Source organism: Lacerta agilis, chromosome 2 (genome assembly GCF_009819535.1).
Source record: "Lacerta agilis isolate rLacAgi1 chromosome 2, rLacAgi1.pri, whole genome shotgun sequence".
Lineage (NCBI taxonomy): Eukaryota > Metazoa > Chordata > Lepidosauria > Squamata > Lacertidae > Lacerta > Lacerta agilis.
In genome coordinates, this window is record NC_046313.1 from 102,494,809 (window position 1) to 102,510,931 (window position 16,123).

The 16,123-nt window shown below is 45.0% G+C and overlaps 1 protein-coding gene across 1 annotated transcript; it reads left to right on the top strand.

Moving 5' to 3' along the window:
- Positions 1-324: 324 nt before the first annotated feature.
- LOC117042334 (kyphoscoliosis peptidase-like) lies at positions 325-7,431 on the top strand. Its single transcript, XM_033141883.1, has 6 exons — positions 325-337; positions 872-954; positions 1,580-1,688; positions 3,118-3,232; positions 5,268-5,402; positions 7,299-7,431. Exons 1-6 carry the CDS (start codon positions 325-327, stop codon positions 7,429-7,431), a joined length of 588 nt encoding a protein of 195 aa, XP_032997774.1.
- The last annotated feature ends 8,692 nt before the right edge of the window (positions 7,432-16,123 follow it).

A 16,123-nucleotide genomic window follows, 5' to 3' on the forward strand; every position in this document is an offset into this window, starting at 1 on the left:
CTTTGGGCCCTCCAGATATTGTTGGATGGCAATTCCCAGCAGCCTCAGCAAGCACGGCCCATGGCTAAGGATTAAGAGACTTGTGGTTCGGTAGTATCTGGAGGGCCATAGATCCCACACACTTGCTGTATATCTAAGTGAGCCTGCTCTCCTCTGGAGTGCCGCAGGACTCTGTCCCATCACCAGTGTGAGGGGAATGGGGACAGTTTCCCCCTCACCTATCAGCCCAGTTTCCATCACTTGTTACGTTGCCATTATAGTTCTCGAAATAAGCCTACAGTTTATGTTCTGATGGTTATTGGAGGTGGGTGGAATGGTGGAATGATGGTTATTGGAGGTGGGTGGAATGGCATTTGCTGCTGGGGTTAAAAACAAGAAACCTCTGTGTGGATGGAGCTTCCCTAAAGAGGTAGCAACTATTTCAGGAGGACATGAAAACCATGCCACTCCCGTCACAAGTTCTGTCTACATGTGTCCAGGAAATGGAGTACAGTGGTACCTCAGAAGTTTAAATGGAATCCGTTCCGGAAGTCCGTTCGGCTTCCAAAACGTTCGGAAACAAAAGCACGGCTTCCGATTGGCTGCAGGAAGCTCCTGCAGCCAATCGGAAGTCACAGAAGTCGCCTCAGACGTCCGGGTTCCAAAGAACATTCACAAACCGGAACACTCACTTCCTGGTTTGCGGTGTTCAGGAGCCAAAATGTTAGACTCACAAGGCGTTTGGGATCTAAGGTACGATTGTACTCTTGTGAGGTCAGATCAAAATCCTGTTTGCTCCAGCACTGTCTCACTGTCTCCTTCTCTCACCTCTTCCCTTTTTCTGCTGGACTTGTAGGACTTTCTCAACTGAATTTTCCGCGTTTGTTCTTAGAATACCCATGGGTCGGATGCAATAAGAAATCAATGCCGATAGACTTGACAGAGTTTAAGGAACTGGATGCCTATGCACAGAAGGTTTGCTTTCTCTTATTGTGATATATTCAGTATGGAATAATAGTCCTGCAAAGAATCTGCTAGGGTGCTCAGGTTTTTAACGTGCGTTTGGAATTTGAGAGTACTTTCAAGTAACCACTCCTGATAGGAGGAAACTTCTTCTGTCCACATCGAAGGTCCCAATAACAAACATACGCAAGTCACAATACGGTGCTCCCATTTTTTGCATGGTTAACATAAAAAGTGCCAATTCACGAAGGCTGCAAACACCACAGACCAGGCTCAGGGCGGATTTAGGTTTGATGAGGCCCTAAGCTACTGAAGGTAATGGGGCCCTTTATATGTCCAGCTGTCCTTTGTCAACAACAAACTGTCACTGTTTTTTTGTGTTGAATATATGCTATATGGTAATTTATGGACCTAATAGGTATCTAAACACATACACTTAATCGACTGTGCAATCCTGAGCATTTTGACTCAGAAGGGAGCTCCACTGAATTCAATAGCACCGAGCATCTTGTAAGTGCATGTACATTTGCACCCTAAATTTTCTTTAAACAAGTGGCAGCCTTAGATAGAAGGAAGGAACTGGGTACCGCTCCTCCATATTAACTGCTACCAAATCTATTTACCTTTTGTGAAACAGGTGAATGTCAAGGATACTGTGGAAAACCTGGTGAGCGTTTTGCTCCAAAAAGCCCACAGTGACCTGGAGAAAGTCCGAGCCATTTGGGTGTGGATTTGCCATCATATAGGTAGGTGGGAGGTGCCACCTTTTGCATTCTGGCGTTCTTTTGCCTCTGACAACTGCACACAGGTCCCCATCCCTTACCTAACTGTAGATAAAAATCAGTGCTCTACAACACAAGCAGCAAAGCTGTGCGTTGGTGGCTGCTGCTGCTGCTTTTATTTGGACCATCTGCAGAGTCAGTTAGGCTTGTGAAAACAAAATAAAAAATAAAAAAAATCCTTCCAGTAGCACCTTGGAGACCAACTAAGTTTGTTCTTGGTATGAGCTTTCATGTGCCTGCACACTTCTTCAGATACACTGAAACAGAAGTCACCAGACCCTTATATGTAGTGAGAGAGAGAGGAGGGGTATTACTCAGAAGGGTGATTGGCTGATGTGTGTGGAAAAACCTGTTGACGACTGTTAACGACTGCAATTGGACTTACAGGAAAAAGCAAGGGGTGAGATGGCTAAAGATAGCTTTGTCATGTATAATGAGATAAGAATCCAATGGTCTCTCCATGGTTTTAAGTTTGGTAATGAGTTGCAATTCAGCAACTTCTCTTGTATACACCATGACTTCAAAGCACATTCAAAGCACATTCTTTCCCCTCAGAGAATTATGGGCACTGTGGTTTGTTAAGGGAAGCTGGGAATTGTAACTCTGTGAGGGGTAAACTATAGTGCCCAGAATGCTTTGAGGGAAAAGAATGTGCTTCAGATGTGCTTTAAAGGTATTGCGCGCACATAGATGAAGATGCAATGAAATAGCTTTTCAATGGTGTTATATATTGAAGTTCTCACCCTAAGCCACTAGGGGTGTTGTGTATATAGTTTCGCTCTGCCCACCGCGACTGCAGTTCTCACTCAGGTCCACATGCAAATGAAGGATCGAGAGTGCCGTTCACGGATTGGGTAGCTAGAGAGAGTTGTTACTGTGGCATGTTACTGAGTGCTATATAAGCAGGCTGGCTGAGCCCTTCAGTTCAGTTCTGTTCCAGCCTGAGAATAAAGAGAGCTGCTTGGAGAATCACTGTGTCGTCTGCTGTGTCCACCCACTACTTAATAAATAACTCCCCTACGTTGCTTCAGCCAGTGTGGTATAGTGGTTAAGAGCGGTAGACTCGTAATCTGGGGAACCGGGTTTGTGTCTACGCTCCTCCACATGCAGCTGCTGGTTGACCTTGGGCTAGTCACACTTCTCTGAAGTCTCTCAGCCCCACTCACCTCACAGAGTGTTTGTTGTGGGGAAGGAAGGGAAAGGAGAATGTTAGCCGCTTTGACACTCCTTTGGGTAGTGAAAAGCGGGATATCAGATCCAAACTCTTCTTCAGCTGTTTTTAAAAACCTGTTGTCCCTGCCACACCCACACCAAGTGTGACTGTTGCAGCCCTTTTTTCATTGTGCATTGCAAACTTTGGGGTGACATTACACAAATGTCTTTATTTCTCCAGAATATGATGCGGAAGGCTGCCATAACAGAGAGCTGTCTTTAAAGCCAGCCGATGTCCTTCGGTCAGGAAAGACTATTTGTGCTGGATATGCTCTACTCTTTGCAAAGATGTGCAGGTAACTCTTTTGGCCTCAGCCATCATGGCAAACAGCTGCTACTTGGCAGGGACGAGGGGAGATCTGGAGAGCCACAGGTTCCCAACCCCAGCACCAAACTATGAATGCTCCTGAAGCAAATTTTGATCTATCACTTGATAGCCCAGTTGGTTAGACGAGCACGGTGCTGAAAATGCCAAGGTTGCAGGTTTGATCGCTGTATGGTAGGGCTGCCATACGTTTTGAATTTCCCTAACATTGCCAGGATTCATCCATCGAAAATGGCATCCAGGTGAATTTTTGGGAAGTGGGTTTAAAATGTCTGCGGAAACCCGGTTGCATGGCAGCCCATATTGGAAGTGTTGATTATTTGGAGATTTTCCCCAAAAAGCTGAACAACCTTGCCTCCAAAAAGCTCAACAACCCTACCCTATGGGGCAGCTGCATATTCCTGGACTAGAAGACAGCATACCCCCCCCCAATCACTGGAAATCCTGCTTGGCCCCTCCCCACCAAACACAGTGTGTAAATTTTAAAACCCCTTCGTGCTGCCTTAAAAGCATCAGCTCGATTCCTCTCTCCCTCTTTTCAAAATATAAGCCGAGATCTTCAGTGTGCCTGATTCTGCTTATAACATGAATTTATACACCAGTGCACACCAGTTCTGCACCAGTGCAACACACAAACTATCATGCCTTTATAGCAGGAGTGAGGATATTGGGCCTTCCAGATGTTGCTTAGTCCCATCAGCCCTAGCAAGCTTGACCAATGGCAATGTCCAGAGAGCCAAAGATTCCCCCATACCTGTGATATGCAAATGAACGAGACAGGCTGCAGCCACAATTGGGCCTTGTTAGCACTTACCGAGCCACGGCTTTTCTGCAAAGGAAAGTATGTAGTGGTCCCGGGCGGAACTTTAACATAATTCTGTTTTCTCCATAAAAATCCCACTCTCCAAATCTCTGATGTGGAACAAAATGAAGGATGGCCATTCCAGTCCAACAAAACAAAACAAAACAAAATAAAAGCTGTTGTGTATTGATTCAAAGGTTTTTATATCTGTATTACTATTGTCTGTATTTGCATTAGGGTAAAGTAACTGCCTTTCTGTTCCAGAATGAACAGCTACTATTTGCAGGGGCGTTTCTAGCCCCTTGGCTGCCCGGGGTGGGAAGCCAAGAGGCACCCGTGGGGGTGGGCGGCGGATTCGGGAGTCTCTGCACGAAGGGGGGCCGGGCAGAGGCACCCTAAGCCCGTAGAGACACCCTAAGCCGCTGCCTGGGCTCCCTTGGTGGAGCGCAAGTCGGGGCAGGGAGAGGGACGGGCCAGCGAGGAGGGGTGTCACCCCTCCTCGCTGGTCCGCCCCTCTCCATGCCCCAGCTCTGCAAGCCAGCCAGCGGCGGAGCTCGGCATAGAGGCAAGGAGCGAGCCAGCGAGGAGGGGATGGCACCCCTCCTCGCTGGTCCGCCCCTTGCCTCCATGCCATGGCAAAAAAAGCTGCTGGAAGGGGGGGACTATTTTCTGCGCTGCCGGGATGGAGCCACAGGGGCGGCCAGTGAGGGAGGTGACACCCATCCTTGCTGGCCGCCCCTGTGGCTCCACCCCGGCAGTGCCGAACATAGCCTAAAAAAAATATTTTTTTAAGCCTAGGGGGCGGGGCCACCGCCCGAAGTGTCACCCCCAGCAGGGCACTGCCCGGGTCCCCCCGCCCCCTTGCTACTCCCCTGACTATTGGGTCATTTAAGCTGCTGTATTTGGATCCTCAGTCTTATTGGTTTCCATCAAAAGGCCGCATTGTGATTGCTTGAAATTGTTCCCTCCAAATTGTATCCCTTTTGAGCAAGTTCCCCTTCCCTATAAATGTAGCTTCCCTCTCCTCAGTTAGTTAGTCTTGTTGCCTGAATAAAGAATTGTTACATGAAGCAACTGTCTCCTGCTTCCTATGTCAGAGAGCTGAAATCACTTACCGAAATCACTAACCCCACGCTACAACAAAAGCTGTGAAAGCAACCTTGGCAACAATGGTGTTCCTGAATACCTTTCTTTTCCCACTCAGTATTGCAGGGATACAGTGTGAGTATTTGGTTGGCAGATCCAAGAGGATGAAGAAGCACGCCTGGAATGCTGTTCATCTTGATGGAAAGTGGCACCTTCTGGACTGCACATGGGGAAGATGCAGGGACCTCGGCAGGTACGTTGCAAGGAAATAGAAAGCCAATCATAGTGTGAGGCACAATGATATAACCTGGTAGACTTCCTTTGTTTTCTTGGGTTTTTTGTTTGGCTTGGACCATTTCTTGGGGTTTGTGATTAGATGGCCACAGGGCTGACCATTATAAGCTGGTGGAATAAGAATTAAGCCAGGGGTCAGCAACCTTTTTCAGCCATGGGCCGGTCCACCGTCCCTCAGACCATGTGGTGGGCCGGACTGTATTTTAAGGGGGGGAAATGAACGAATTCCTATGCCCCACAAATAACCCAGAGATGCATTTTAAATAAAAGCACACATTCTACTCATACAGTATATAAACACCAGGCAGGCCCCACAAGTAACCCAGAGATGCATTTTAAATAGAAGGACACATTCTACTCATGTAAAAACACGCTGATTCCTGGACTGTCCGCGGGCTGGATTGAAAAGACGTTTGGGCCACATCTGGCCCACGGGCCTTAGGTTGCCTACCCCTGAATTAAGCCATTGGGATGGAGTGTCACAGTGGTGGGGGAAACAAGGAAACTCCACCACCATCTTTCCTCTATGCTGGGCTATGTGTGCAAGATTTGGGGATCCTGGAGGTGGGTCATTCATTGCAACGCAGCAGACTTCCACAACCTAGTGCCCTGCAGCTGTTTTCAACTCCCATCGGACAGTGCCAGATTTATGTATGAGTTAAACAAGCTATAGCTCTCTTGGGGGCCTCCAAAAAATTTAAAGGAAACAAAAACTGGATGTACAGTTCCAAGATATAAGTTAAAAAACAAATAAAATAAAACCTGCGTACAGCAACAGTGTTTTGGTTTGTGTTGTGTAGGCTCCTATGATGTAAGTAACGGGCCCCGCCTGCTAGCCTGCTCCCTAAAATATCACTGGTTTGCTCATTTCTATATATAGGGTGCCTACATTCTGCATGGACTGGTTGCATGTTCAACAATTACTTTGATAAAATATGTTGTGTATTGATTCAAGGGTTATCATATCTGTATTACTATTGTCTGTATTCACATTAGGGGAAAGTAACTGCCTTCCTATTCCAGAAGGAACAGCTACTATTGGTTCATTCAAGTTGCTGCATTTGGATACTCAGTCTTATTGGTTCCCACCAAAAGGCAGCTTTGTGATTACTTGAGATTGTTCCCTCCAAAATGTATCCTTTTTAGCCAGTCTTTTGTCCCTATAAATGTAGCTTCCCTCTCCTCTGTTCCCCAGTCTTGTTTGCCTGAATAAAGAGTGTTACATGAAGTAGCTGTCTCCTGCCTGCTATGTCAGAGAGCTGAAATCACTTGCTGAATCACTATCCCCACACTACAACAAAATACATATTTTGTTATGTGAAAATGGCTTTAGATACCTATTAGGTCCAAAAATTACCATATAGCATACGTTCAACTCAAAAAACAGCGACAATTTGTGGTTGACAAAGGACAGCTGGACATATAAAGGGCCCCATTACCTTCAGTAGCTTAGGGCCTCATCAAACCTAAATCTGGCCCTGCCATCACCCCTGACCATTGGACATGCTAGCTGGGATTGATGGGACACAGAGTTCAGTATCATCTGGAGGGGAATCAGAAGGCTAGTTTAGAGTGTCACCCAAACTGTGGCTAATGTTGACTATGGTTTGTTTAAACAAGCTAGCTTGATACGCCATGATTTGAACCTGTCAGTCCATCCGATTTGGGTGAGAAGAGAAGTTGTAGGTGCTTGAAACCAGGGGTTAGTTTCCAAACCTTTCATAGCCAAGAGAGGGAGGAAAACTGTGAGCCTGAGGCTCACTTTAGTTCATTCTCAGCATGCTAAACTGTGGTTTCACTTGCCATCTGAACTGGGCCTGTAAACATTCTAACGCTTCACCTTGTCCTTTTGCAGATGCAACGACTTCTACTTCCTTACCCATCCTGCTCTTTTTGTTGAGGATCACTTCCCGGATGACCCCAAGTGGCTGCTTCTCAAACAGACGGTGACATGTGCAGCAGCTGCATTTATTTTCAAAATTAAGTAAATTGGAAACCCCCAGATAAATTCCCGATGCTCTTGAAGAAAAGCCCTGTGCTTCGCTGGGTCACAGGTCAACGAATAGGTGACAGAGGAAACACTCTAGTCTTTTGATAGGGGTCATTTTACCCTTTAAAATCAAGGTGTGTTTGTACTGTACGATTTGCTGCCCTCTTGTAAATCTTGCTGTCTGAAAGTATCGCCCTCTCATTTTCATTTCATGCAATAAATCAGTTTTTCTGTCTTCCTCCTGTGTGTGAACTTATTGAGACATAACATTAAGGATAAGCATGAATTCATAACAGACACGTGTTTAACGCCAGTAAAAGATCCTAAAACTCCTGGGAGTGTGCATAGAAATATGTGTGCGTGATCGACATGCGTAACAGGTCCAGACACACATTTCGTAGCAGTATGTTTTCCTGAAGTTATTACGAGCCTTTTTGTATGAGAGTGAAATGTTCTGCCTCCCACCCCCTCCCAAACCGCTTTCTGTTGCATGAAGAAAACATGTCATTTTCCGTGAACTACATTGGCTCCCAGCACATTTCCGAGCACAATTCAAAGTGTTGGTGCGGACCTTTAAAGCCCTAAACGGCCTCAGCCCAGTACCTGAAAGAGCATCTTCACCCCCATGGGCCTTAGGTTGCCAACCCCTGGTATACCTGAAGGAGCGTCTCTACCCCCATCATTCAGCCCGGACCCTGAGGTCCAGCTTCAAGGGCCTTCTGGCAGTTCCTCACTGTGAGAAGTTATAGGGAACCAGGCACAGGGCCTGCTCGGTAGTGGCGCCCGCCCTGTGGAACACCCTCCCATGAGATGTCAAGGAAATAAACAACTATCTGACCTTTAGAAGACAACTGAAGGCAGCCCTGTTTAAGGAAGTTTTTAATGTTTGATGTTTTATTGTGTTTTTAATATTCTACTGGGGGCCACCCAGAGTGGCTGGGGAAACCCAGCCGGATGGGCAGGGTATAAATAATCAATCATGATGATGATGATGATGATGATGAAGTCAGCAGGGGTATATCCACCCCTCCTCACATTTTTTAAATGGCTTCTGTATTTGGCTAATTTTGCTTACCTTTGATATATATATATATATATATATATATATATATATATATATATATATATATGTAGTGTGTGTGTGTGTGTGTGTGTGTGTATATATTTCTTACCTTCAGGAGCTTTTTTTTTTTTAAGAGATCAAAGGTGTTTATATTTTCCCAAATAATAACCTAACCTAACCTATTGTGATGACCTCCAATTTGGATGGTATTAATAGTTGTTGTTGTTCAGTCGTTCAGTCGTGTCCGACTCTTCGTGACCCCATGGACCAGAGCACACCAGGCACGCCTATCTTTCACTGCCAAACTCATGCCAGTCGCTTCAAGAACACTGTCGTAACCATCTCATCCTCTGTCGTCCCCTTCTCCTTGTGCCCTCAATCTGGCAAGCCACTCCAGTACCCCTGCCAAAAAAAAACTCCATGGACAAAGACAACAGGTATTAATAGAGGCTTAGGCAAATTCATGGAGGAGAGAGCTATCCATGGCTACAAGCCAAGGAGGCAGCAAGGCTTCTGAATACGAGCTGCTGGAAATCACAGGAGGGGAGAGGCCTCTTGTGCTCTGATCCTGCTTGCTGCTCTCCCACGGGCCACTGTGAGAACAAGATGCTGTTTTTACGGAGGAGAGGAAATGAGCAACCGAGACACCTGCCGTATCTGTGGTCCCCCACGCAGGGAGCTTGGACACACTCCAGCTGAAAACATCTTATGATTTCTGTTGGTTTTCACTTTGCGGGTTCTATTCCTGCTACTCCTCTTATCCTAATGCCAAGGTCTCAAGGAGGGGGTTGGCGGTGGCAACCTCAGATCAAACCATGCCCTGCCCTCACCTTCACCCTCACGTTGGCACTTCGTTCCCGGCTGGAAGCGCTTAATTGTTCGTCCTGCGGCAATACTTTTTCCTCCAAAGCAGAAAAATAATCACTTGGACATCTACAACAAAAAGGTAACCAGGGCATCTTAATTTGCTTGCGTTTCTTAGAAACAGGGTTTGGGGAAACTCTAGAACTGTGTGGGGTTGGGAACTGTCTAATTACTAGTAACTAGTAAAATTGGAAGACTGGGATTGTAGGCAGGAGGTGATTTCAGGCACAGTCCCTGGAGGGTAAACAACCCAGTAACAACCCAGTGGAAAAGGGGTTGACGCTTACACAGTTGTTGTTTTTTAAAGCAGACTAAGTTCTGACTGTAACTATAACAAATCTCTTGTCTTATTAATGTACAAAACTTAATAGGACCATTAAATGATATCTGAGTGTACGGTGTAGAACTTATACTGATGTTGTGTAGAAAATGGAATTCATGGGAATTCATACAAAATAAAATGTTTGAAAGTAAGGCACCTTACACATGATTAAATTCAAAGGCGATTTGGCATTTCTTCATGGCATAGACTAGCAAAACCATCATTTTCAAGGCACGAGCCTAGCAGATCTGGAACGAATACTGATAAAATTGAGAGTCTCTACTTGGACTTTGTTATTTTAACTTACGTGCAACTACTCAGTCTGCATGCCTACTTTATAGTTGTGTTTTTCACCTTTTGATTATCACCTGTTATAACTGTCCTCTCTGTTTGGGACCAAACCAGGGATCTTCCGCTCTGCCACTAAGCTACAAACCTTTCCCTAAAGGCAGAATTCAGGGCAGTGTCAGAGTCTTAAACTACAAAATGATGCTCAGGCAAATGCCTTCCCCTCTGCAACATCCTTTTTTGTACCTAAAGTAGCAATAGGAGACCAGCAGTCTAAAGACCAGCAGCGGTGTGAGGAAAAGTGAAGCTTTTCAACTCATTTCACAGTTATTCTACACTCACACCTGCACCCACAATTATTTCTGGGTTGTTGTTGGGTTTTTTTTTGCCTAATATGGGAAATTATAGATGCACTCGTTAGATTTCAGGCCACCTTCCATTGCCATCTTGTGGCCAATAGGAAGAAAAATAGGTGTTTGGGTGTTGTTTTGTTTAAAAAGAAGAACAGTGCTCACTGGAAGGACAGATCCTGAAGCTGAGGCTCCAGTACTTTGGCCACCTCATGAGAAGAGAAGGCTCCCTGGAAAACACCCTGATGTTGGGAAAGATGGAGGGCACAAGGAGAAGGGGACGACAGAGGATGAGATGGTTGGACAGTGTTCTCGAAGCTACTAACATGAGTCTGACCAAACTGCAGGAGGCAGTGGAAGACAGGAGTGCTTGTCATGCTCTGGTCAATGGGGACACAAAGAGTTGGACACGACTAAACAACTAAACCTTGAGCCAGACATCCTGGAGAGTGAAGTCAAATGGGCCTTAGAAAGCCTCGCTAACAACAAGGCCAGTGGAAGTGATGATATTCCAGCTGAACTATTTAAATTTTTAAAAGAGGATGCTGTTAAGGTGCTACACTCAATATGCCAGCAAGTTTGGAAAACTCAGCAGTGGCCAGAGGATTGGAGAAGATCAGTCTACATCCCAATCCCAAAGAAGGGCAGTGCCAAAGAATGCTCCAACTACCGCAAAATTGCACTCATCTCACACGCTAGCAAGGTTATGCTTAAAATTCTACAAGGCAGGCTTAGGCAGTATGTGGACCGAGAACTCCCAGAAGTGCAAGCTGGATTTCGAAGGGGCAGAGGAACCAGAGACCAAATTGCAAACATGCGCTGGATTAGGGAGAAAGCAAGAGAGTTCCAGAAAAACATCTACTTCTGCTTCATTGACTATGCAAAAGCATTTGACTGTGTCGACCACAGCAAACTATGGAAAGTTCTTAAAGAAATGGGAGTGCCGGATCACCTCATTTGTCTCCTGAGAAATCTCTATGTGGGACAAGAAGCTACAGTTAGAACTGGATATGGAACAACTGATTGGTTCAAAATTGGGAAAGGAGTACGACAAGGCTGTATATTGTCTCCCTGCTTATTTAACTTATATGCAGAATTCATCATGCGAAAGGCTGGACTGGATGAATCCCGAGCCGGAATTAAGATTGCTGGAAAAAATATCAACAATCTCAGATATGCTGATGATACTACCTTGATGGCAGAAAGTGAGGAAGAATTAAAGAACCTTTTAATGAGGGTGAAAGAAGAGAGCGCAAAATATGGTCTGAAGCTCAACATCAAAAAAACTAAGATCATGGCCACTGGTCCCATCACCTGGCAAATAGAAGGGGAAGAAATGGAGGCAGTGAGAGATTTCACTTTCTTGGGTTCCATGATCACTGCAGATGGTGACAGCAGTCACGAAATTAGAAGACGCCTGCTTCTTGGGAGAAAAGCAATGACAAACGTAGACAGCATCTTAAAAAGCAAAGACATCACCTTGCCGACAAAGGTCCGTATAGTTAAAGCTATGGTTTTCCCAGTAGTAATGTACGGAAGTGAGAGCTGGACCATCAAGAAGGCTGATCGCCGTAGAATTGATGCTTTTGAATTATGGTGCTGGAGGAGACTCTTGAGAGTCCCATGGACTGCAAGAAGATCAAACCTATCCATTCTCAAAGAAATCAGCCCTGAGTGCTCACTAGAAGGACAGATCCTGAAGTTGAGGCTCCAGTACTTTGGCCACCTCATGAGAAGAGAAGACTCCCTGGAAAAGACCCTGATGTTGGGAAAGATGGAGGGCACAAGGAGAAGGGGATGACAGAGGATGAGATGGTTGGACAGTGTTCTCGAAGTGACTGGCATGAGTTTGGCCAAACTGCGGGGGGCAGTGGAGGATAGGGGTGCCTGGCATGCTCTGGTCCATGGGGTCACGAAGAGTCGGACACGACTGAACGACTGAACAACAACATATTAATAGTGAAATACAATTAAGAAGAAGTATATTAATAGTGAAATAATTATTCAGCTCTAACTTAAAATGATTTTTTTTCCATAACAAACTTAATACAGTAATGCAAACACATTGGCGTAAGAAATCTCCCTACTGTTAGCATTTGGAGGTGAATGTTGGCAGAAGCTGAACTGAAGCAGAATCCCTTTTGGAGGAAAGCACTTGGCCCTGGCTACAATCAGGAAAATAAGAGACCTAATTATTATTATTATTATTATTATTATTATTATTATTATTAAATAAATATATATTATTTATATTCCCCAGCCACTCTGGGTGGCTTCCAACAGAACATGCAATAATCTATTAAAAATTAAAAGCCTCCCTAAACAGGGCTGCCTTCAGATGTCTTCTAAAGGTCTGGTTTTTCTCTTTGACATCTTGTGGGAGGGCGTTCCACAAGGTGGGTGCCACTACCGAGAAGGCCCTCTGCCTGGTTCCCTGTAACTTGGCTTCTCGTAGTGAGGGAACCACCAGAAGGCCCTCGGCACTGGACCTCAGTGTCTGGGCAGAAATACATATGTGATAGGAAAGATTCTAGATTTGTCTGGCTAAGGTGGAGATGCGATAAGCACATGTTTGGTCTTGCAACTCAAACAAAGTGTGCTCCCGTTATGTATGGCATCATGGAGGATGTATGGCATTATGGAGGATCATGTGTTTCCTGCTTGGCAGGGGGTTGGACTGGATTGCCCTTGTGGTCTCTTCCAACTCTATGATTCTATGATTCTAAGGGAAGGAGGAAGGAGGTGAGATCAGCAACCCTGTGATTCTCAGTGTAACATTGAGGACTTATCCACATTTACATTTCCTCTGCTCCTTCCAGGTATGGTCTGTGCTTTATAGCTCTGTGAGCACTCTTCTCCACCCCCCTGAACATTCCCCCAAAAGCCTGCTCTTTGGTGCTCAATCAGAGCAAATGTCAATCTGCAGAAAACCCAAACTGACGTTTGTGCAAGTTTAACCTGGCCAGCCTTTAAAATACAATGTCCCAGAAAGACTTTGAAACTCAATGAAGCACCAGCTCTCTCTCCCAAGCCAGTGCTCTACCTCACCTGGGCAAACACAGCTCCACAGCCGGGATGAGGACTCTGTGGGACGGCGGAAGTTGCGATATATGCTTTAATGTGCATCTTGTCTCATCCCAAAGGTAGCAATTTTGCAGGCTTTCCAGGAGGAGGAGGAAGATCAATGGCGCTTAAGAAAAAATATCCGTACGGTAAATATAACTTCTTTGTTATGGCTACATATGAGGTGTGGGGAACGTTGCGCCCTCCAGATGCTGTTGGACTACAACTGCCAACGGCCTCAGCAAGCATGGCCAGTTGCGAGGAATGATGGCAGTAGTATATCATAGTAGTAGAGAACGCAGGTTTGCATGAGAGCCCGTCCACACCTCTTGAGATGTTCTGGGAACAAGGCTTGCATGGTAAAAATTAGATGCGCCGTACATTTAACGCCAAGGCCGGCTCTACCATTAGGGAGTGAGAGGGCCATCTCGGGCTTCAGATATTCCCGCCGCTTATAACACTAGACTCAAGAAAGATAGAAGAAAGTACCGTATTTTTCGCTCCATAAGACACACTTTTTTCCTCCAGAAAAGTAAGGGGAAATATCTGTGCGTCTTATGGAGCGAATGGTGATCCCTGGAGCTGAATTGCCCAGGGGCCAAAAGAGGATCACGCCTTTTATTTTACAAAGAGAAAAGGGGGTGTTGAAAGGACCCCGCTCAGCAGCTGATCAGCAAGAGATCGGGAGAGAGATAAGAGTCCCGGCTCCCTTTCAGCCCTGCCCTCTTACCCAGGCCTCCATTGTTGAATGTGCTGCAGAGGGAGGTTGTTTGTTTCCCCAGCAACATGTGACTGGCTGGTTAGATTATCTGTCTGGAAACTGTAGAAAAGGCTCCCTTTCCTCCAGAAGCTGCAGAAATGTGAGTTGAACCCCATGAAAATGGGGCTTTTCCTCTTTGCTTTTCCCCCTTTGCAAAAAAAGCTGCAAAACTTTTAGCTGATCCTCAAAAAACCAAGGCTTTTAGAGGAGGAAAACCAGAAAAAATATTTTTTTTATTGTTTCCTCCTCTAAAAACAAGGAGCGAAAAATGCGGTATGGAGCGGAAAATGCGGTACTTTTTCATGGAGTACATGGTTAAACTATGGAACCTGTTCCCACAAGAGGCAGCGAAGGCCTCGAAACTTGGATGGCTTTAAAAGAGCATTAGATATGTCCTTGGAGGAGTGGGCTATCAATGGCTAGTAACATTGATGTCTATGCTCTGCCTTCACAGCTGGAGGCAGAAATACTTTTGAATACCAGTTGCTGGAAACCACAGGAGGGGAGAGGAAATGAGCAATGGGGACACCTTCTGAATCTGCGCTTCCCCACGCAGGGAACTTTGACACACTCCAGCGCTGGTTTGCTAAAACATGTGATGCTTTTCCCTTTTGTTTTGACTTCATGGATGCTGTTCCTGCTATTCTTATCCTAACACCAAGGTCTCCAAGCAAGGGTTTGATAAACCCAGATCAAGCCATGCTCTTCCCTCACCCCTCCACTCGGACATTTCATTCCTGGCTCGAAGCACTTAACTGTTCCTCCAAGGAGCGCCTCGAGAGAAATAGTCTCTACGGCAGCAGAACTTTTCCTCCAAAATAATCTCCTGGACGTCTCCGCTGAGCATCTGCACCAAAAAAAAAAGGTAACCAAGGCATCTTAATTTGCTTGCGTTTCTTAGAAAGAGGGTTGAAACAACAGACTGGGTGGCATTCTATGCTACGGTCGCGGCAAGAATACTTATAGCGACAAATTGGAAAAGTGATAAAATCCCTTCTAGAGTAGAGTGGACTCAGAAAAATATGCGGAACTGGACAATCTATCAGAAAGAATAAAGAATAAAACAAAGGAAGTACAGTATTTATTTCAAAGACCTTAAAATTTATTTGCAAAATAGTAATGGTAGTTTAAAATCTGTAGCAGCATTTGAATAACTTCAGCAAGAACTTTATGTTAGATGGAAAACTATGATGGGAAAACATAATATTTAAAATAAAATTTGTTATAATATGGCAAAGAACAATTGAAGAGATAAAGAAATAAGGAGCAGATGGGAAGTCAGTTGTATGGAAATAAGATTTATTTTGTTAATATTATTGAATATATTGTTGTAGATGTGTATTTGTGTATTTGTTAGTCTGTCTTTGTTGTTGTTGTTAGGAGGTGATGGATATTTATCTGTTTATTTAGGCAATTTTCTTTTGCGATAAAGTGAAAATAAAAAAAATATTTTTTTTAAAAAAAGAAACAACCGACTGCATGTAGGAAGTGTCTAATTAGTAACTGGTTAAGTTTTCCAGGCTGGAGTTCTAGGAGAGTTATCAGGCAAGATCTCATTCCATGAACTTTGCAGGTCAGAGTAACAATTTAGCACACCCCTCTGTTTCGTGAGGCCAGTGTGAGCAAGTGTAAATGTTGTGGGCTAGTAACTTTTGCGGGCTAATTTGCCAAGTTACAGTAGGCACCGGGCAGTGGCTTTAAACACAATATGCAAGAATTCTCCCTGAGCTCAACTGAGCTGCGAGGTCCTTTTTATACCCCTGGAGGTCTCTCCAAAAGAACAGACGTGATTGCGTTGCTCTTTTATAAGAAAAAGAAACAAAATTATTGGGGAATGTGTTATCTGGGCTGTGCAGAGCAGAGGTGTTTCCTATCAGTCCCAGCCAGCATGACCAATGGTCAGGGACGATGGGAGTTGCAATCTATGCTTTAATGCACACCTCGTCTCATCCCAACACAAACATTTTGTAGGCTTTCAAG